Source organism: Urocampus carinirostris, chromosome 18, assembly GCF_059441175.1.
Source record: "Urocampus carinirostris isolate Australia breed hairy pipefish chromosome 18, RoL_Ucar_1.0, whole genome shotgun sequence".
Lineage (NCBI taxonomy): Eukaryota > Metazoa > Chordata > Actinopteri > Syngnathiformes > Syngnathidae > Urocampus > Urocampus carinirostris.
In genome coordinates, this window is record NC_142366.1 from 28,190,859 (window position 1) to 28,214,960 (window position 24,102).

Consider the following 24,102-nt stretch of genomic DNA (forward strand, 5'->3'; position numbering starts at 1 on the left):
AAGTAAATTTTTTCACTGCACAACTGCTATTTAAGGTCAACAAAAACATAGTGCCAGAAAACATCAAAAAATTATTTACTCGGAAAGAGGGAAGTTATAACTTAAGGGGCTGTAGTGAATTTATAATCCCAAAGGTGAGAACCACCAGGAAAAGTATGCGTGTGTCTGTGTGTGGAGTCAAACTTTGGAACAAAGACAAGATCAAACAATGTCCAACTATTCACTTTAAAATTTAAATACAAAAAAAACATTACTGGCGAAATACAGAGATGAAGACAATGGAGTATGATTGATACGAGAGATTGGGAATAGTGCGTCTAGAACTATGGTTGACTTTGTTGTTATTGTTTCTATTATTATATCGTAACTGTTATTGTTTTTATTGTTATTATCATTGGTGTCACAATGACATTTAGTGACTATTAGAATTATAACGTTAATAGATGGGTACTATGATGATTAGTGTATAAAATATGTGACTTGTTATTATTATCATAACTGTTATTATTAATATTATTAGTATTATTGTTATTATCATTGCTGTATTTAATAGGGAAGATGAAGAGGTAGGGAATATAAGCATTCGCTTCTTACTACCCCTTTTCGAACATATTATGTAAGAATATTTTGTTGTTGTGTTATTGTTTTTGTTCTGTTTTTATTTTAATGTTCGAAATAAAGTTTTCATTCATTCATTCATTCTTGGCACCACTTACCCTGCTCGTCTTAGTTAGAGGGAGCCCTAACTCGGATCCATTCTCTAGATCGCCCATATGGAAATAAGAAAACCTGGAAACAAAAATATTCATAAAATTAGGATGCAAAAAAAAAGCCCTTTACAGTGTGTAAAGTGGAATATACTTCATGATACTTACACATTGCCAACAGTGACCGCCAACTTGTCAATTGCAGAGTAAATGTCGCCCAAGAGACTTTGCTTGTTCTCTTCGTTCACTTCCTCAAAATTCACTCCTATCAAAATGGGGATGAGGTAAGCATAAGTCCAGCTTTTGTGTGCATCGTCCTATGTTATGGACTCAAATCACCAAAACCCTAATGGTGAGGCCCACCAGAAGCATCCAAAACAATGTTAACTCTGAAAGGATAAGCAAAAACAGCCTAACTGTATATATACAGGCTGTAATCGGGAAATCCAGTACTTTCCTGAGAGAGTCAAAACACGGCGATTACTGAAGACAGAATAGGGGAAAAAACACCGATGTAAATATTGTCGTAATCATTCTTTGCAATAACCTTCCTGTCCTGACTGAGCAAGGGGGGGGGATAAAACAGATCCTAAGAAAGCAAGCCTAGTAAATCGGTGATGTATTTGCCGCTTGCTCGAGGAAATTTTGAGAGACAATGGAGACTTCTAGCGCAACTAATATGCAAACTTATGATTGACGGAGTCATTAAGAAAATATCTTTGATTACTTTGGAATTGAGGTACGAAAAGGAGCCCTTTGATTTCCCTAACATATATATATTTTTTAGATTCATTCATTACCATATTTTGCACCAAATGTATATCGCACAACCCTTACGATCAGTGTTCCCTCTAAGCTGCGGGCGTGCGCAATCGCGCACTGCTCGCACATTCTCAGCGCACAAGAAAATCTAGCCAGCGCACAAAAATCAGGGCTCGAAATTACTAATTAAGAAGCGACTTAAGTCAAAGTTACAGTGCATTAAGGTAAAAATACACGGGTTCCCCTGACGTTGTGTCCTAAATGCGGTATTTTGAAGTCGAGTCGAAGTAGAACCAAGTTGAGTAAAGTTAGTAGAGTCGGTCGAGAACCGGCTTCTTCGGCTCGGCTCACTAAAAGGAACCGGCGTATTCGGGTCCTAAACAGCTCTTCCGGTTGTTTTTGCTTCTTTAATCCCAACATGACCAAATATTAAGTCAAATTATGCACAAAATGACTTAAAGGAAGGGGGGAATAGAACAAAAAAGAAAAATATACCAAAATGAAAAAGTAGTGAAAAGCTGAGAAAAAAGAAACAAAAGGAAGAGAAAAAAAGAAGGAAAAATCTTGAAAAAAGCCAGAAAAAAAGAAAAGAAAGAAATGTAGGAAAAAAGTAAATAGAGAACAAAAAGAAAAAAGTAACAGCTTGGAAAAAATAAACACAATGAGATTTTTTTTTTGAAGGAATTTAAAAAAAAAAAGGGTGTAGGCCGTACAACCATTGCAATAGTACATGAGTCAATTCATTCAAAAGAGAAAAATAATTTTGCATTGCCGGAAACTCAGAAAAATGTAACTTGATGTCAAGTTTTGGACATGTTTGATAATTAATTATCTTGCCACACTTGGGATTATGGTTGCTCACTGTTGTTTCAAGCGTTGCTCACCGACTTTGTGTGAATGCTCAGACCCCTGGAAAATTAGAGGGAACATTGCTTACGATACCAAACTGTATTACGATACCAAACTGTATGTAACATCCTACATGCCGACATTTCTTTGTGTAAATATTGTGTAAATTATAACTATAACCTTATCCTCCTTGTTTTATAACCTTATCTTCTCTGTTCCTTTATCTTCTTGGTTTCTTTTATCCTCACTGTGAATATGTGAACCTGGAGTGCAATGCCCAATTTCGTTGTCACAATATGTTAACCCATTTTGTAACAATGACAATAAAGGTATATTCTATTCTATTCTATTCTAAAAAGACACTTCCTCAATTTCGTATTACACTCTTGTCTCAATAAACTGGCGAGGAAAGCAAGCTCTGTTGTGGGCACAGAGCTGGACAGCCTGACAACAGTAGCTGAGAGACGGGCCCTGAAAAAGCTGCGATCGATCATGGACAATTCATCACATCCACTACGCAGCATTATCTCCAGACAGAAGAGCAGCTTCAGCGACAGACTGCTGTCACTGTCTTGTACCACGGACAGACTGAAGAGATCTTTTCTTCCTCATGCCATGAGGCTCTTTAACTCCACCCGGCAGAGTAAAAGCCCACATTAAACCACACCCCGTACATTGCATATTACCGAATTTTATTGCAATATGTATTCTGTGTAGCACTATCTAGATACTCTATAGAACACGCTACAGTGGGCATTAGCACGTCACATTGGGTATTTGTATATTGTATTATTTTTGCTTTTTTATTGTATTTTTCTCAGCGCAGGGATGCTGCTGGAAATGTGCGGGGATGAATAAAGTATCTATCTATCTATCTACACGGAAAAACTGTATAAAAAATTGCTATGACAACGATATTATAATCACCTACCGCAAACCTCGTCCAATTCGGAAGGCAATCCAATCTTGATTAACAAGATAGCATGTGCATGGTTTCCATTATCTTGTATTATCCTCAGTCAAGCAAACCTACACCCCATATTAAAATTTCAAAAATCTTTAAATTAAAACAAAGATGAGGCTTAGCAATTCCCCTCAGAGCGGCCAATGATCCATGGGAATAACGCATCGCCGCTGTTTGACGCACAAAACTCATTTAAGCTTTTAACGTTGCTTCTGCTTCTGTCCAACCCCCCTTAACCCCTCAACAGGACATCCTGAGCCTTGTTGGAATACAATGCAAGTACTTGCGCAGGACCCAGCCAGCGGTCCAAAAGCGGAAGTTACATCATTGAGAAAAAATGGTATTGTTTCAATGGAAAAGCACAACACTCTAACGCAGGCATGTCAAATATACAGCCCGCGGGCCGTACCTGGCAAGTCTGTGGCTCAATCCTATCAAAAGTTATGATTGTTTTAATAAAAAGAAACCAAATGCTCCTGCCCACCGCTAAAGGGCTGACGTCCAGTCTGGTTTCATGTTAAAGACAATATTGTGCAGTGTTTTCTCCGCTTCAGGAGGCCCAACCTAGTAGTTTGATTTAATATTATTGACTGTTCACTGCTAAAACTCTTAATTGCAGTGTTCATTTAACCTGTGAAAAGTGATGGGTCCCGGGGACTCGCATGCTCAAAAATCTATGGGTCCCCAAAATTTAATGTTATCGAGGTTGACATTGTAAATCAGAGACAAATATATAATATTATATATATACATATACCACAGCCATATCCCCCTAGTGGGAGGTGGCTAGAGTCATTTCTGACTCTTTTTTTCTTTTTGGGAGACTGATTTAGAGGAGGGGATTCCCAGCCCCCTCGCTCAACCCAACTGAGGTGTTGGGAGTCATTAGGTGACCAAACCCCCAATTCCAACCCCTAATGGTGAACGCCAAGCAGGGAGGCAACGGGTACCAATGTTTTAAGTCTTAGGTATGACTCGGCCGAGGCTTGAACCACAACCTCCCAGTCTCAGGGCGGGCGCCATACCCCCAGGGCCACCAAGCTGGTATATAATATGTAATATAAATCTATATATTCATTCAGTTTTAATCATCACAGTTTATTGGTAATACAAATCAGTCATCACTTCAAGATTTTTCAGTTCACAACAATATTGCACATTATTCAAAATAATATTGCTGTAATAATTATATTAATCTATATTTTCATTCAGTTTTAATTCATCACAGTTAATTGTTAATACAAAGCAGTTATCACTTCAGATTTTTCACTTCACAAAAATATTGTACATTATACAAAATAATATTGCTGAAATATTAGTCTACATATTTGTGCAGTTTTAATCATCAAAGTTAATTGGTAATACAAAAGGAGTTATCACTTCAGATTTTTCAGTTTGGTATGCTGTCCCACCACAGTTGTAATGCCTTCTCAAGGTCCAATCCATTATCATCCTCCTCATAGCCTCACCAGGAATATAATTTAGTCCATTTTGGCAGAAAAGTCCTTTTCTTGCTAGGAGTATTCTTTTGTTTATTTTCTTTTGTCGAATCGTTCGCTTCAACACACGTGTTTTCCTTGCCTCCGCGATATTCCGAAGAATTTCTCCGCCGTTTGTTCGTGCCGGAATTATTGCCGTTGTTATCACTTTCTGCATTATGTTTCGACTTATTACTGACACTGAAGAAATTACCAATTTTGTGTTGATTTTCACCTAATACTGTTTTCTGAGGCATACTTAGCATTCACCTTCCCTCGCCGACAACCACCACAACAATGACGTAATCTCGAAACAATGAGATCTCGTTTGCCGAGATCGGCGTGCAGACGAAAACTCAAACCGCGAGACCAAAACAACAATGGCGGATCTGCCTGACGAAAAGTTTGGAGTGCGGTAAATTTTTGTTTAAAAAAAATGTAATCGGGTAAAAATGACAATTTGGTGTCAAAAAAGTTGCGTCCCGGCGACGCACGTTGAAACTATCCGTCCCCAGCAAAAATTATGCGTCTAGGACGCAGGGACGCGGGCAAACGAGAACACTGTAATTGTATTTCTTTTTTTAGATTTTTTTTTAAAGGCAAGCATATTTTGATTCATAAATCCCACTTCAGTTTATGTATGTGATCAGAATCCCTACAGCTTAAAGCAAGTTAAATCCAATACTTTTTAAAGACTTTTTAATGCCTTTTGAACTCAAATTCAAGACAGTGTTGACAAAAAATGTTTTGGGGGATAATTTTACATCACATTTAGGTCCAGTTTCTGAAAATAGTCTGAAAAATATAGCATTTATCAAAGTTTTAGAGATGAAAAACAGTAAATAAAAAGGTTGTTTAAAGTCCATCATGAAACCTCAGTCAAAACTGGCATTAATGAAGCGTTTTTATTATGATGCATGAAAAATTCATTTTGAACTAAATCTTTTTAATTCAAACAAATATAAATTTTATTAATATGTACACATTTTTAAGACTTTCAAACATTGGATATAAGACATTTTAATCCCAATTAAGGCCTTATTTTTAGAGTAATAAATCCAATGCTTTTTAAGACTTTTCAAAGATCCGCGGGAACTCTGGCGTTTATGGCTAGTTGGTTCGGATGTAAAACTGCATTTACTCAACTGGTAAATGAAACAAATTGTTAACACATTCAATGCCAAACACAAAAATAATTACCGTATTTTCCGCACTAAAGGGCGCACCTAAAAGCCTTTATTTTTTTCAAAAGCTGACCATGCGCCTTATAATACAGTGCGCCTTATTTATGGATCAATTTTAAAATTGCAAAGTTTTCCAACTAACTTGCAGCCGCCGACTAGATTTTCCCCCGAACGCCAAGTAGTCCGCGGTGTATGCTGGGATTTTTTTACCGGCATTTCATTGGCTAACCAATGTGTCAATCATCATTTAAATCGATCACTATTGGCTAAAGTTATTCGGAGGTCAATGGGCGGATCCTTTTTATCATTTACAGGCTGGCATTGGCTTAAACGGCAAACAAAGCCTGAAATTGGCTGAAAAAGATGAATGCGTATAGCACGTGGCTGACGGCATACAGAAAGCATTTTTTTACTATTTTGTATTTGTAAATATTTTATTCTCCTGGATTTACTACACTCACGGATATAAGAGGACCATGTCAGCACATTATTATGAACACAACGACTTCGGTGAGCTACTCCGGCTATATATTATCCCTGTATCTTGTTTCAGACTGAACGCGATGTTTCTGTGATAAGCGGTGCAGATAATGGATGGAATGGAGTGTCTATTTTTAAATTCAACTCAATTCCAAGGGTTTATTGTCATATGCACAGTAAAGTTGCGAGCGAAAAAGAAAATAGATACTAAGGAATGGTTAGCATTTCTTGAATCCCAAGACTTTAACCTTCCGAATGATGGAACGATGCATTTGAGTGACATCTTACGGACACCGCATCCGCACGTGTTCTTGACACGTATTTGCGTCTTTGCAAGCTTTCGGAATGTTAAGGGGGTAATAAGTTGGACTGAACTATCTGACTGTTTTGTCCACGTTCCCATTGTAGCGCCTTATAATCCGGTGCGTCTTGTGTATGTCAAAAATAGGACCAAAAACTATTTTTTCGGGGTGCGCAGTAGCTCAGGAGGTAGAGCGATCGTTTTAGGATTAAGGGATCCCTGTTCGAATCCCGGCTTGTCCGTGTTACATGTCGAAGTGTCCTTGGGTAAGACACTGAACCCCCAATACCCCCAATAAGCAGGTTAGCGCCTTACATGGCTGCACAGATCATGGCCGCTATTGGGAAATGTGAAGCACAACGTAAAGCGCTTTGGGAAGTCATTGACTTGAAAAGCGCTATATAAATGCAGATCATTTCATTTCATTACATTTCATAACCCGGTGCGCCTTATAGTGCGGAAAATACGGTAGTTTCCACTGTGTTGTGCTTAGAAAATATCCCTTATCATCCTTGATTATAATTATTAGGGTAGGCTACAAATGTTGGCTGAATAATAAAGCATAGTACTAAAAAAACAAAGCTATATATTTGGCGTTAACATTGTTTTACTGATCTGGCCCACATGAGAACAGAAATTCTGGATCAGGTTCCCAAGCCAAACTGAGTTAGACATGCCTGATCTAGTACAACTCCAGGTACCCGGGTAGTATTTTGAACATAAACACCCGTTTGATCCCTCAAATGAGGCATGCAGTTAGTGAGTCAAACCTCAACCTTGAAGAAATATCATGCCTCAGAATTGGCATATATAAGAAAATGGGACATTTTTTTTGTGTCATAAGTCAAGCATAATAATAACGCCACTGATTTCTTTCTTTAAGTTTGTCGATTTAGGTTTTTGAGTTTTTCCTAGCCCTCATGTAGGTTTTAGATCAGGGGATAGTGTAATAATAGTCTTTAGTTTGCAATAGCCTGTGGTCTGTGCAGCCATTTGAGACTCTTTGTGATTAAGGGTTATTCAAATAAGACTTGACTTGAGGTTTTTGAGTTTTTCCTTGCCCTCATGTAGGTTTTAGATCGGGGATGGTGAAATAATAGTCTGTGGTTTGCAATAGTCTGTGGTCTGTGCAGCCCTTTGAGACTCTTTGTGAATAAGGGCTATTCAAATAAACATGACTTGACTATTTATATTTATTTCACCTCAATGATAATTAAATTACTGTATTCTGGCCCCCTAACAGCAGAATGTGAAGCAGGGCATACCTTTTAAGCACCACAACACAAAAAAGAGGAGGAAAAGAAATGAATACATGTTGGCATTAATTCATGGAGATTTTCCAAAAAGGGATTTTATCTTTCTTACATCTTCCTACCATTCTATTGGAATGAAGTATTTCCTGAGTAATTAAAGGGTGTTGGCTAAGGTAGGAATTAGGACGAGCTTGGCCTGATGAAATCTGAAGAATGGAGGCTCAAACGAACGCTGCTCGCAGATGCAGCTTGATATATTGTATTTTATTCTAGCAACAAACTAATACATTGAAATCTGCTTAATAGCTTGTATGAGTGGAGACATTATGATCTAAAGAAGTGTTTTTCAGCCTTTTTAGATGGAAAAATCTTCATAGACATTGTTTTGGAAATATTTCTCGGTTGCAATTATTTTTTGATAGTTTATAGTGTCAATACAGGTTGTGATGGATCCTAAGTAAAAAATATAAGTTTTTTTCTCATTAAAGTCTTATATACAACTAGTTAGGTATTACAGTAAATTTTTTAAACTTTATTTTTATTTATTATTTCTAGGGGAAAAAAAATACAGTACCGTATTTTCCGCACTATAAGGCGCACCTAAAAGCCTTTTTTTTTTTCTTTTTCAAAAACTGACCATGCGCCTTATAATACAGTGCGCCTTATATATGGATCAATATTAAGTCGCAAAGTCTTGCAACTAAGGCAAGCAGCCGCCGACTAGATTTTCCCCCGAAGGCGAAGTCGTCCGTGGTGTATGCTGGGATACATATGCCGGCGTTTCATTTCCCAGCCAATGTGTCAATCATCATTTGAATCGATCACTATTGGCTAAAGTTATTCGGAGGTAAAGGAGGCGGATCCTTTTTATCATTTACAGGCTCGCATACGCTAAAGGGGGCAAAACAAAGCTTGCAATTGGCTGAAAAAGATGAATGTGAATAGCATGTTTGGTTGTCTACGGCATAGAAAAAACATGTTTTACTATTCTGTATTTGTAAATATTTTTCTTTCCTTGATTTACTACACTCACGGATATAAGAGGACCATGGTTGCACATTATTATTGAACGCAACGACTTCGGTGAGCTACTCCGGCTATATATTTTCCCAGTATCTTGTTTCAGAATGATCTCGATGTTTGTGATGGGTCTTTTTTTAAATTAAACTCAATTCCAAGTGTTTATTGTCATATGCACAGTAAAGTTGCAAGCGAAAAAGAAAATAGAAACTAAGGAATGGTTGGCATTTCTTGAATCCCAAGACTTTAACCTTCTGAATGATATTTGGAACGATGCATTTGAGTGACATCGTACAGACACTGTTTCCGTATATGTCTGAGACACGTATTTGCTTCTTTGCAAGCTTTCGGAATGTTAAGGGGGTAATCAGTTTGACTGAACTATCTGACTGTTTTGTCCACGTTCCCATTGTAGCGCCTTATAATCCGGTGCCCCTTATGTATGGAAGATATAGGACAAAAAACTATTTTTTGGGAGTGCGCCCTATAACCCGGTGCGCCCTATAGTGCGGAAAATACGGTAATAGAATAAAAATTCTGGATGTGTAACCCCATTTCTTATGATTTTATCTGATTTTTTTTTCGAGTGAAGAAAAGTAATGCAAAAAATTAGAAATTCGCGTGCAGCACACCACGGGTTGTGAGAAAACCGAAGTCAAGACATCATGACTGACCTCTCACTGCAGTAACGACATTTCCAGCTGCAGACAGAATATCATCCGAGTTGAGGTTCTTGTGCTTGCTGATGACATTGGACAGGACTGCCAGCATTTCCCCGAGACGTTCGTGAACCGCCTTGTGGAGGAAAGCCTGGTGCTCTGTGAAGTCAAAGTTGGAGATTGTCATGCTTTAGTTCACATGTGTCAAACAGGCGGCCCGCGGGCCAGATCAGGCCCGCTAAGGGATTGAATCCCAATTGAAAGTAATCAAGTTAAAGTAACCCTACCCAACCCCGGATATAGGTATCTACATCGGTCTGGGGAAGCAGAACGTTATTGGTTATCAGTAAAGAAAATGGCTTCTCTCAATGAAATAAAATAATAATAACACTGAGATCCTGACTGCAAATTAAAGAGTCACTCGTCAAGTTGTAGCGCTTACTCGGCATTAAACAAGTTTGTCCAAAAACTTTCTAGACTGGGAAAAGTGACAAAACACTGACGATTGGGATTTCCCCGAAAACTTTGATCAGAAGTCCGGACAATTACAAATCTCTCATCCGACAAACTAATGGCCCTGACAAAACATTCCGTCTTTGCTGGTTTAAAGGGTGGCCATGGTAGCCATGTCAGACAACTCCCATCCATTCACGGCAGTTGTGGGCAACACTAAAGCAGTCAACGCTCTGTCTAGGCAACAAGGCCATAAAGCAAGCCGGACAGTGGGATTGCATTAAGCTCAGTAACCTACATAGAGAATTTGTACCCACGATGCCCACGATTAGAAGTTTGCAGGTCTGTTAATTAGAAGCCAATTTTTAAACACAGGTCAGAAGGAAAAAATGCAGCCAGCGATAAGGGTGGGATTGATGTTCTGCCTTGCAAACAGAATAAAATTACTGTATTTTCCGGTTAGAAATGAGAAAATGTGCTTTGTAACCGAGTGCATATAGTATTTATAGGTGTGCCTTACTACACCATGGTCAGGGTTGGGTAGGGTTACTTTAACTTGATTACTTTCAATTACTTTTGGATTACTCCAATACCAAATATGCTAATAAAAGACAAAAGAAACTAAATATAAATAAAATGATGACTCACAACACGTGGTAAGCTTTCTCTCCTGGCTTTGATCTCTTTGATCTCCGGCAAAACGAACATAAAATGCGACAGCAACAAAATGAAAATACATCCAAACAGCTTGCCAACATCATTTTTGCCGTTCCATGGATTCCGTTACTCCCCAAGCCTGCACAAAATTTAGTCATTTTATTCATATTTAGTTTCTTTTGTCTTTAATTAGCATATTTGGTATTGGAGTAATCCAAAAATTATTGAAAGTAATCAAGTTAAAGTAACCCTACCCAACCCTGACCATGGTTTACTACCATATTTGAGCAGTGTTTTATCAATCGATAGTCGTCACTGGCCTTAGTCACAATTATATGCATTATATCTATCTATCTATCTATCTACCCTGGTCATATCCCTCTAGAGGGGTGACCAACAGCAAGACAAACACTTACACAAAAAAGAAAACAAAAAAGGGAAAAAGTAGCAAAAAAACACACACAAAATCTTTTTGGACCATGGCCAACCCAAATGCCCAAACACCCAAACAAGTTATGCACCTCGGCACCCGAGTTGGTCATGCTTTCGTCCCTCCAGATGATAAAGACTGTTCAACAGCAGGACCCGAAAGCTTTCACTGGTTTACCCCTGCCGCATCATACAGGTGCCCTGCCCATCCCTTGGAACGCGTCCAAACATCCCACTATCCTTTTACAACACCTCTCCACTCATTCCTACCACCAACAAAAGCTCTAGCTTCCACTATATTTTGACCTCTTTCCTGCAGTGCACTCATAACACCGTCCATCCACGTAAATCGCGGCCTTCCCCTTGGTCTCCTTCCATTCACTCTATTATATACAAAGTCAGTTAAACCGGTCATGGCGGTGAGGGCCAATGGTATAGATGATAAAGCATCAGAGCTCATCTAATTATCACACTCTTTACGGTGCCAGAAACACTGATTTGCATAGTGCATTTTGTTCTGCATTCTGATAGAATAAACAGTCTCTTTACTTCTTTACCAGAGCGTCAAAAACGTTGCTGTTTAATTTGTACACATACTTTAAAGAGCTTGTAAAATATTTTGTTTACTTTCTGTTTTTGTCTTTCGCAACGGGTGAAGAAGTGGAGAGACTGTTTAACCCTGGGGTCTCCAACTAGGGTGCCCTCTAAGGACTGTTGAAGTGCCTGCAGACCTGTACTTAAAAATACTCACCAGTGCTGGGTCATTGTGATTTTCTGGTAAAACGGTTGTCAGAGTCTATTTAATCATAGTTGCAATAATTAATCTGTTATTAACATACTAACAATATAGAAATAACATGGAAAGTTCTCATCTCATCTCATTAGCTGCACCGCTTATCCTCAGTAGGGTCGCGGGGTGCTGGAGCCCATCCCAGCAATCATCGGGCAGTGAGCAGGGGATACCCTGAACTGGTTGCCAGCCAATCGCAGGGCACACAGGGACAGACAACTCGCTCGCTCATTCACACCTAGGGACAATTTGGACAATCCACCTGAAATGCATGTCTTTGGAATGTGGGAGGAAACCGGAGTGCCCGGAGGAAACATACATACATACTCCGCACAGGAAGTCTGGTAGCTGGATTTGAACCCACACAGGAGGTTCCCAAGACCTTAGAACTGTGCCGCACACGCGCTAACCACTGCGCCGCCGTGCTGCCCTAAATGGTAAGTTGTTATTTTAAAAATGCATATCTAACCGGGTGCCCTTTGCGCTAATTGGTTACTAAAAGAAGCTCTCAGCTTGAAAAAGGTTGGAGACTCCTGAATGCAGAATAAAATGCACTATGCAAATCATTTGTTTCTGTCACCATAAGTAAAATAGTGTAAAAATTACACAAACCCTTAATGCTTTTTCATTCTTCATTTGCACCACTGGTGGTCGAGAGGTTAAGTGTTGGTGTCTTCACGACCGCGACGCAGGTCCGATTCCCATTGCAAACAATGCTTTGCGATTATAGCCGGCGAAACTAGTATATGCTATACGTCTTTAAAGAGCCCAAAAGTTGTACGCAAATATACACGGTAGCTCTTACTGAAATCTCACCTAATACTCAGGTCTGCCTTACGCATGAAAAGTCAAGTCATGTTTATTTGTATAGCCCTTAATCACAAAGAGTCTCAAAGGGCTGCACAGACCACAGATTATTGCAAACCACAGACTATTATGACACCATCCCCTGACCTAAAACCTACATGAGGGCTAGGTAAAACTCAAAAACCTAGTTAAGTCCTATTTCAATAGCCCTTAATCACAAGGAGTCTCAAAGGGCTGCGCAGACCACAGATTATTGCAAACCAGACTATTATTACACCATCCCCTGATCTAAAACCTACATGAGGGCAAGGAAAAACTCCAAAACCTCAACATGAGAACATGAAAAAACCTTGAAAAGGGACCGCACATGAGGTAATCCCCCTTCCAGGATGACCAGGCTACAAGATCGGATCTCTGCGGAGCTCTTCTTGGCTCTTGGGAGCATTTTCAGAGAAAAACGTATGACAAAATCCTTTTTGGGGAAAGGTGCCTTATGATGTGTGGAAAACCGTAATGCGTTAAAGCCTCTACTATGTATATAAAAGCAGGCATAAGGAAAACATGCATATAGTGACAACACAGGTGTTACAACTGCGGTTGGGATGCTTACAGTCCATTTTTCTGCCCCCCTGGCCCATTCCCTGCAACAAAACCTCATCCCACTGACAGCCAAAGCCACGTTTGCGCCGATGATCAGCCTGGGATTACCTCCTCATGGAGAAAGGGATCAGAAAGACTTTAGCTGTCGCCAGTTTTCCCCGTTTATTCATTAGCTCTCTTTTTGGAGTGGGACAAACAGTGCAACCGGCCGGGCTAATACAGCTGGCCCTGCGTGCACGTATTGACAAAGCTTGCTGTTCTGATCCGTGAAATAAAGCCAACTAAACAGTTTGAGTTCCCAGCAGAAAGTAAACCAATATTTAGGGGGGTGGGGGTGATTTTTCCCTCGTTCGGGATATTTTTATGCCACAGAGCACTGTGGGACTTGTAGTACAGAGACGAATGATGCTCGGAAACTTTTAAACAGAAAATCAAGTTCTTGGGAGGTTGTTTTGTAGAATCTGAACCTTTTTCCCAATTTTGCGGGGGTCGGCTGGGAAAAACAACTCGGGTAGTTGGGTCAAACTGACCCAAGTAGTGTATTACTCCACTTTTTTTTTGGTTTGAACAATTTGATTGACACTATTAACAGCAAACAAACAATGTGAGGTATGAACAATTTTTCTCAACAATTTTAACAGCAATTAAGAATATTCACAATTTCGTTATATCTGACAATATGACGTTTTAACAATTTTTTCCGACATTTTTAACAGAAATTAAACGCACAATTTCATTATATCATATCCCAACAATATGAGTTTTTATCGACACTTTTAACAGAAATTAAATACATTCACAATTTCATTAGATCATATTCAACGTCCCTGCAGCACCGTGCTGCCCCGAATACGAATCATCCATGAGAAAAAAAATCAATGACCTCTAATGACTGCGTGATGACACACGTGCACAGAGTCCAAGCTTCAAAGTTTCCAAAGGACTCTTTCAACCCCCATGCCCTTAATTGGTCTCAGTTAGGATCCCCAGCCAGTTTCTTTTCTAACGGCGAAAATAAATAAAAAAGCTCAAATCATCCTGGCACCAGCTTTACAACCCATTCATTGGAGTGACTCCCCAGTACAGAAGGCATAAACCTCCAGGTTTATTAGGGAGTTCCCGAAACCATGAATGCCCACAAGATAGAGGGGCTTCCTTTAAAAAGCTCCCATGAGCTGAGGTCTTCAATGGCGGACCGTCCTAAATTGAGGCTAATTGGCGAGACATTAGGGCTGGTGAGGATCAAGACCTTGATTTAACCCCCAAAGTACTTTTCAGCAAGCAACACAAAGCGTAAAAAAGTCTGTTACTACCAGGAACAGGCAGTTTCAGGGAGGGGTCACCAACATGGTGATCCCCCTTGCAGACTTGTTCTAAAAATAGTTTACCACTACTGGACCATTAGGAAATGTGAAACTATAAAGATCTATAGAATGTGTTTATTGCTACTTAGTCTTTAATATCAGGCTTTTATCTGTTTTTAATATGCAGGGTTGGGTAGGGTTACTTCAACTGGATTAGAACCTAAATATGAATAAAATGATGACTCACAACACGTGGTAGGCTTTCTCTCCTGGCTTTGATCTCTTTGATCTCCGGCAAAACGAACATAAAATGCGACAGAAACAAAATAAAAATAAATCCAAACAGCTTGCTAACATCATTTTTGCCATTACTCCCCAAGCCTGCACAAAATTTTGTCATTTTATTCATATTTAGTTTCTTGTGTCTTTTATTAGCATATTTGGTTTTGGAGTAATCCAAAAGTAATTGAAAGTAATCCAGTTAAAGTAACCCTACCCAACCCTGTTAATATGGGACACCTGCAAAGGAGATTGCATAAGAATGCCAGTTCATTATTTTGACTCTTATTCCTCATTATTTTGACTATTATGCACTGTTTAATCTATTGTCACCATCGGCCAATAATGTTGCTGTTCTTTGATGCCCACACCCTATGTCTGCTTTTATTACTCAGGAGATTTAATTAAAAGAAATGGCTCAGGGTATAGCCTTTAAAACAAGTTAGAAGGTTTGACCTAAGGTTTGGCCTCTCTCCCTATTCTCCTAGCGCTTTTGAAAATTCATTGATGTCTTCTCTCCCTGAGTGTCTAAGACCTATAAACTTAAGAAATCATTAACTTGATTGGTGTCTTTACGTACACGATGAATCGGTCGTAAGAACTCTGAACACATATTTATAGAATCCGCTAATGATTTATCACTGCGTGTCCTTTTTTGAGGAAGTCTATTTTTATCCCATTTCTAATGATAAAAACACAAGAAATAAGAGTATAACAATATGATCATAATATCAGCACAGGAACAACATGGTAACAGCATTATGGTTGTTTAAGAAATGCATATTAAACTGGTATCCCTGCACACCAATGGGAAACAAATAGGTAGCGCAGCTTCAAAAAGTTTAGTGAACCCTGGTTTAAGGCATATTCAAGTCCTTGCATTATTTTATATACTACCAAGAGAACCTTTAAATCACATCTTAAGCTAACAGGGAGCCAATGCAGGTTAGCTAAAACCGGGGTCATGTGATCAAACCTCCTTGTCTTAGTTAAAAGCCTCGCTGCAGCATTTTGTACCAGCTGAAGGCTCTTGACTTTGGACTTGGGGAGACCGGAGAGTAGTGCATTTAAAAAAATACATTTAGATCAAGGGTCTTAAATTCAATTAACTTGAGGGCCGTGGGAGCTGGGGTTTGGGTGGGTTTTGGCTGAATTGGGGTTTCCACAAAAAAACTTCTGTTTTAAAAAAAAATCGACTGTTCTCAAAAATATTGGAAAAAAATGATACATACAATAGGATTTATAAATAAGAAATATCAAGAGTTGACGTGAAAATACATTCATTGTGAATAAAATATTTTTTGCCAAGCCTTTTGCAAAGAAAGAATGAAAGGAAAAAAGAAAAAATGGGAAAAGGAAGTAAAAGGGGGAAAGAAAAAAGATGGGTAAACAAGAAAAAAAGAAATAAGAAGTAATAAGAATAATACGATGAAAAATAGAGAAAGAAGAAAAAAACTAGGGGAAAACAGGTAAAACAAAAAAAGGAGGAAAAAAGACAGGATTTTTTTGTTTTTGGGGAACTTGTAGCAGCAAGATGGCCGACAATGATGTCAGCTCCATGTGATTGAGGCTAATGTGTAAAATAAATGCAAATTTCTCAACCTATGAGCATTTTAAAACATTTTTAAATGAATTATATTCTTCCCATCAGCGGGCGCTTAATATTACACACTGTTCCTTCAGACGTTCATATTAGAGCTGGGGCCTCAAACTATCCCCCCGCGAGCCGCAATTGGCCCCAGGGCCGAGGGTTTGAGACCCCTGATTTAGATTAGGCATCCGCACTCTCATTTTAAAGAGAGGACGTTACGTTTAAAGAGAGGCTCTGGGAAGGTCCTTCAGTCCATTGGGAAAAAGCTGGGTTTAAAGGATCTCCTTGAAAACTGAGTATTTGTCCTTGGGGGCCACCAGCAAACAGTGGGACGGGTCAACTTTTGGACTTGACCGCGTGAAGCATTTATGGAACAATAAATTGCAACAGCCGCCTTTCAATTTTCACAGGAACGTAGAATCGGAGAATGTGTGTCTTTGTCAATGGCGTGACGGTTTAGTGTGGGAGGATGGTAAAGGCATGACAGGGGAGGAGCATTGCGGAGTACGGGAGAGAAAATATGAAAGGAGAAAAAGGGGGCTGTGTTGTATTTGGGGTTGTTCTCCTCTTTGGGATTTGTCCCAACTTTACCCCTGCACAGAACATCCCCGCTATGAGAGGAGGAGTGGGATACATTCCGAGGCATAATAAGGCCTGTTGAATGAAAAGCTATGGAAGGATCGGATCTTGAGCCCGATGAGAAGGAGGCCGCGGATCAGTAGCTCCTCGCCGGCTGCCAGAAACACATTGCCGGGCTTTTACTCGGTTAGCGTCATGGAAACCCGACATTCCAGGCACTTGTTTGGGAGAGGGGATGGGAATTGCGGCGGGAGAGGGAGGGGCACGCCAGGCCACGCCATGATAATAAAACATTCCAACAACCCCAAAGCCAGCTTAGATAGATTTTCTCATGTAATTCATTACAAAAGTAGACATGAGTTCATTGCATTTACCTGAAACGCATGTTTTTGGAATGTGTGAGGAAACCGGAGTGCCTGGAGAAAACCTACGCAAGCATGGGGAGAACATGCAAACTCCACACAGGAAGGTTTGATCCCATGACCTCTGAACTGTGCCGCGAACGTGCTAACCACTCAGCCGCCTTGATACTCTCCACACACTATATATATATATATATATATATATATATATATATAAGCAGGGTTGGGTAGGTTTACTTTAACTGGATTACTTTCAATTACTTTTGGATTACTCCAATACCAAATATGCTAATAAAAGACAAAAGAAACTAAATATGAATAAAATGACTACATTTTGTGCAGGCTTGGGGAGTAACGGAATACATGGAACGGCAAAAATGATATTGGCAAGCTGTTTGGGATTTATTTTCATTTTGTTTCTGTCGCATTTTATGTTCGTTTTGCCGGAGATCAAAGAGATCAAAGCCAGGAGAGAAAGCTTACCACGTGTTGTGAGTCATCATTTGATTCATATTTAGTTTATTTTGTCTTTTATTAGCATATTTGGTATTGGAGTAATCCAAAAGTCATTGAAAGTAATCCAGTTAAAGTAACCCTACCCAACCCTGTATCTAAGGCGAGTATAAGGCGGACTAAAAAACCCAATAACCCAACCCAAAAGCCCAGAAATTTGAACGTGCGCCTTATAATCAGGTGCTTGTGGACAAAATTGGAAATGCATCACCATATTTGTGCAATTAGTGATCAGTCAATAAATGGTTTTGCTGACCGAAATTGCACAACAATGGTGGCAACAGGGATCCTAACCATGAGGCTGCCAGGGGCATGGATGGTTGTTCACATTTGTATACCACAGGAATCAAACCCAGATCGCATTGGGGAGAGCGCCTGGTCCTATCCAATAGACCACTAGGGATCTTATCTCATGATCAGACTAGTCACAGTACGATAGAGAGGACGTAATTTCTTTTTTTTTTTTTTCAGCTCAAACATAGCATTGTAGTTGACAAACCTTTTGTGTATGTGCAGCCATGCTTTTATCAATATATTTCAGGATGACTAAATTACTTCCCACAATGCCATTCTCTTCAATCAGTACAGAACAACTGAATTACTTCTCACAATGCCTTTCTATTCAATAATTTGAAAATTTGCTTTGTAAAGACTTTGTGAGACGGCTGTACCATGGACTGGACTGACAATATTCTCGCGCCACGCCCCAACAATAACATCAACAATTTGGTATCATGCCAGAAAAAGAGTGTGATAAAAGAGATAAAACCTAATGCCTTTTCATGTGTCACTTATCGTTATTTCTATTGTTTGTTAATGCAACATCCATTGCAGCCTGGTCATCCTGGAAGGGGATTACCTTATTCCAATTCCTAATTCCCTTCAGGTGAGTTTGGAAATGTTAAGCAGCTTTTCCTTCCTGTGTTGCTGCATAAAGCAACAAAATCTCCTCTGAAGCGTATCCCATTAATTCCCATATTGAGAAAAAACGACTTAAGCGAGTTGATCATGACTCCGTTTGAAGAATTCTTGAAGTGGCCACCCCAGAGAAGAGTAAAAACAGAAAAAAAATGTATAAATATTACAGACGATATAATACTGTCACGGTTTCCTTCGGGGTGACTTCTGTTTTAAAGATTACCGTATTTTCCGCACTATAAGGCGCACCTAAAAGTCTTCATATTTTTCAAAAGCTGACCATGCGCCTTATAATACAGTGCGCCATATATATGGCTCAATATTAAATCGCAAGGTCTCGCAACTTACGCAACAGCCGCAGACTCGATTTTCCCCCGAACGTGGAGTAGTCCGGGGTGTATGCTGGGATTTATATACCGGCGTTTCATTGGCTAACCAATGTGTCAATCATCATTTGAATCGATCGCTATTGGCTAAAGTTATTCGGAGCCTTGGATACGCTAGAGGGCCAAAACAAACTCTGCAATTGGCCGAAAAAGATGTGTCAATCATCCGTTAAATCGATCGCTATTGGCTGAAGTTATTCGGAGCCTCGGATACGCTAGAGGGCCGAAACAAACCCTGCAATTGGCCGAAAAAGATGTGTCAATCATCCGTTAAATCGATCGCTATTGGCTGAAGTTATTCGGAGCCTAGGATACGCTAGAGGGCCAAAACAAACTCTGCAATTGGCCGAAAAAGATGTGTCAATCATCCGTTAAATCGATCGCTACTGGCTGAAGTTATTCGGAGCCTCGGATAGGCTAGAGGGCCAAAACAAACCCTGCAATTGGCCGAAAAAGATGCGTCAATCATCCGTTAAATCGATCGCTATTGGCTGAAGTTATTCGGAGCCGCGGATACGCTAGAGGGCCAAAACAAACCCTGCAATTGGCCAAAAAAGATGACTGAATAGCAAGCTTGCTAAACTACGCCATAAAGAAACATGTTTCATTAGTCTGTATTTGTAAATATTTTACTCTCCTGGATTTACTACACTCACGGTTGTAAGAAGACCATGATTGCGTATCATTATTGAACGTGAGAACTTAGGTGAGCTATGCGGCTTTATATTTTCCCGGTATCTTGTTTTAGAACGATCTTGATGTTGCTGTGATGAGTTGAGTGAATTCAACTCAATTCCAAGTGTTTATTGTCATATGCACAATAAAGTTGCGAGCGAAAAAGAAAATAGAAACCAAGGAATGGTTGGCATTTCTTGAATTCCAAGACTTTAACCTTTCGAATGATATTTGAAATGACGCATTTAAGTGACATCGTACGGACACCGCATCCGCACGTGTCTACGACACGTATTTGCTTCTTTGCAAGCTTTGGGAATGTTAAGGGGGTAATAAGTTGGACTGAACTATCTGACTGTTTTGTCCACGTTCCCATTGTAGCGCCTTATAATCCGGTGCGCCTTATCTATGGAAGATATAGGACCAAAAACTATTTTTGGGGGGTGCGCCCTATAACCCGGTGCGCCCTATAGTGCGGAAAATACGGCATTTACGCATTCACTACCATCGGCGGCTATAGATGTTTATGACTTTGACGCATTCACTGCCATCGACGGCTAAAGACGGTAAAAATGGTTAACTTTCATACAAGTTAAATATTACTGATGTTGGGTGAAAATAGGAGAATCTACCGTAAATTCCGGACTATAATCCGCTACTTTTTTTCCCAAATGTTTAACCGTGCGGCTTATTCAGTGATGCGGCCAATTTATGTCATTTTTCTAACAGCCGCCAACGGCGCTCGAGTACAAAAAGTAAGATTTAGACCGGTGGAATAAATGCGCCGAGGAAGACTGCAACAACATACCCTTATCATGCAAATTGCAAAAAGAAAGGCACATGACGCAGCTTTCAAGCTAGATGCAATCGAGCGGTCCGATAAAATAGGAAACAGAGCTACTGCACGTAAACTATACTTTGAGAGTGTGTTGATAGCGTGTTTTTGTATAATAAGGGAGCGTGGGACGACGACTATATGACAAAGTCTCTTTCCCCTACTGGGGAAGACTCTGAAGACGTCGGTATAAGGAGGAAGAGGAGGACGGTGTAATGTGATCATTACAAGTACGATATGTTTTCTTAACAGACCCGTTTACTGTTTTGCGAGCGTGTTCCTAGTAGCGTTTTGCTACCCTTCACAGGCACGGTTTGGGATGAAAGTTATAATATTATTATTAAAGCTTTGAAAACTCTCTCTGTGTATCGTCTTTCTTTGTAAATATGTGTAACCATGTATAATATGTATTTGCAACTGTATATTTTTGTAATGTATTTATTTTCGAAGCTTATTCTGATATGTTTTGCACGAGCAAATGAGAAAGAAGGGACGGGGCAAACGCAGGCTGACGGGAAGTGGAGTAAAGGTGAGACGTGTTTGTGGACGCGGCCGACAATAGTGGATATATATTTTTCCCACCCTTATCTTTGGAAATATACACTTTTGTCCTTGGATTATTTTCAACGGGCACCCGGACTCTGCAGGTCTTCATCAAACATTAAGTACCGGTATCATTTTCCGTTTAATTTGCCAGCTGTGATTTTTGGACTGTGTCGTGTATGGGTAAATTTTGTGTTTGTGTTGCATTTTTGCAATGTGGGCGCATGCGGCTAATATACAGGTGCGGCTTGTGTATGTACAAGATCGGTTTTCCTCCCGAAATGTGGTGGGTGCGGCTTATAATCAGGTGGGCTCTATAGTCCGGAATTTACGGTAAATACATTTCAGAGTTTGCATGAGAACCTTTTAGTTTTTTAAGTTACTCTTAAACGATCAGGTCGCTCCATTTCTGGTAGGGTAGGGTGGGATTGGAATAGGAATAGGATAGGACTGAATACAAGACAACAGACTAGAATAGTCTTCATTGTCTTTGATAGTGAACCTTATTTTCAACAGGATTAGAATAGAATAGAATAGAATATACCTTTATTGTCATTGTTACAAAATGGGTTAACATATTGTTTACGAAATTGGGCATGACACTCCAGTTCACACAGTCACAGTGAGGTAAAGAAACCAAGAAGATAAGGAACAGAGATGATAAGGTTATAAAACAAGGAGGATAAGGTTATCGTTATAATTTACACAATATTTACACAAAGAAATGACTGCATGTAGGATGTTTCGGTTATTAGACATGGTACTCCAAGATTAACAAGTAATAAAGACTTGATACAGAAAGATAAAAGGTAAAAGAATGTCAGGATAACTGGGCAAAAATATTGACAAGGTAGTGTATGGAGAGTAGCAAGGCGGCTGAGTGGTTAGCACTTCTGCGGCACAGTTTTGAGGTCATGGAATCAAACCTTCCTATGTGGAGTTTGCATGTTCTCCCCGTTCTTGTGTGGGTTTCCTCCGGGCACTCCGGTTTCTGCCCACATTCCAAAAACATGCATGTTAGGTTAACTGGCCGATCTAAATTGTCTCTAGTGAGTTCTGTGTCCCTGTGTGCCCTGCGACTGGTGGGCAACCAGTTCAGGGTATCATGAACCAGAACTGGACCCAAATGCGTGACGTTTTTCACACAACCTTTTATTTTACAGGAAATGGGGAGTCATGCACGTTAGGCAGCTGTCTGGTGTGGAAAGACAGGAATCCAGAGACCGACGAGGTCGATTCCAATTGCTGGAGCAGATATCGGACAGATCGGGTGGATACCGGACAGGAGGAGGCAGACAGGATTGATAATGAAACAGGATATCATTATTAAACAGGACAGACGGGAACGAAAACTAGAGACAATAATAAACAGGACGAAAATAGACGGGAACGAAACTGGAAACTGATAATAAACAGGACAAAATGAACAGGTACCATACCAACAGGAAAAGAGGACCGAGTCAGAACCCAGGTCTTGCGGCGCAGAGGTTCGTTGGCGGAGCCAATTGGGCGCCATGGCAACCGTGACACAGAGTGTCCCCTGCCCACTGCCCGAGAACAGCCGAGATGGGCTCCAGCACCCCCGCGACCCTAATGAGGATAAGTGGTGCAGATAATGGATGGATGGAGTACCAAGTGCAATCTTCTTTTGTAATAATAGTGCAATGAGAAATAGTGCATCATTACAATAGTCCAGAAACTATATTGAGTCGTAAAGAAAAATTTTAAAACGTACACAGCACTCTTGAGACAGCACGGCGGCGCAGTGGTTAGCGCGTGTGCGGCACAGTTCTAAGGACTTGGGAACCTCCTGTGTGTGTTCAAATCCAGCTACCGGACTTACTGTGCGGAGTTTGTATGTTCTCCCCGTGCTTGCGTGGGTTTCCTCCGGGCACTCCGGTTTCCTCCCACATTCCAAAGACATGCATTTCAGGTGGATTGGCCGGTCCAAATTGTCCCTAGGTGTGAATGAGCGAGCGAGTTGTCTGTCCCTGTGTGCCCTGCGATTGGCTGGCAACCAGTTCAGGGTGTCCCGTACCCACTGCCCGATGATTGCTGGGATGGGCTCCAGCACCCCCGCGACCCTACTGAGGATAAGCGGTGCAGCTAATGAGATGAGATGGGATCCTCTTGAAATATAACGCAGGCTAAGCTACTAGGAGAAAAAAAAACCCAACATGAATCCAATATTTTCTCACGGTTTAAAAAAGGCATTTCTCAGATGTTCCCTCGAGTTCCAAACTGAAAACCACTTAAATCCGTTAAAGCGATTAAACTTGACAAGTTAGCATGTAAAGAGCAGTGCATTTGCATAAGAAGCAATCAAGGTACTGTAACACATCCCTTTGGGGCAGCTTAGTTTACAAAATAAGTGTCTAAAATAATAAGCACGGCTTTCCATACAAGCACATTAGAAGAACCATAAAAGGATGTTTTCGGTGGTACATGCTTTCCAGCCGATCTCTGAAAACCCAGAGGGATTTACTGTCTAAACAAAAGAGAGTTAGAGCATTCAAAGAAAAGTCTGGTGGAAAGTCCAAGTAAGGCTAATTTTGCATCCAGAAAGACAGAAAACATTTTTGGCGTGAGACCCGTTGCAAAATTTCCCAGAACGCTGAACTTTAATTGCACGGCAAGACGGCTATTTAAAACCGATTTGAAAACATAGTAGCCCGTGCGCGGTGTTTATTACACAACAGCTGAGGAAAGGTGTTAAAATAATGA

General features: G+C 40.1%; 1 protein-coding gene across 3 annotated transcripts in view; it reads right to left on the reverse strand.

Annotated features, from left to right (window-relative positions):
- Positions 1–24,102, reverse strand: part of arhgap29a (Rho GTPase activating protein 29a) — a 66,211-nt gene that overhangs the window by 27,690 nt on the left and 14,419 nt on the right. For 2 of the 3 annotated variants that reach the window (XM_088322532.1, XM_088322531.1), the window contains exons 3-5: positions 9,673–9,816; positions 876–972; positions 717–789 (exon numbers count right to left, since the gene is read on the reverse strand). In XM_088322532.1, the coding sequence (XP_088178658.1) occupies positions 717–789; positions 876–972; positions 9,673–9,816 (314 nt within the window). Of the gene's footprint in view, positions 1–716; positions 790–875; positions 973–3,249; positions 3,427–9,672; positions 9,817–24,102 lie in introns of those variants that run through there. The other variant, XM_088322533.1, reaches the window with a different exon arrangement.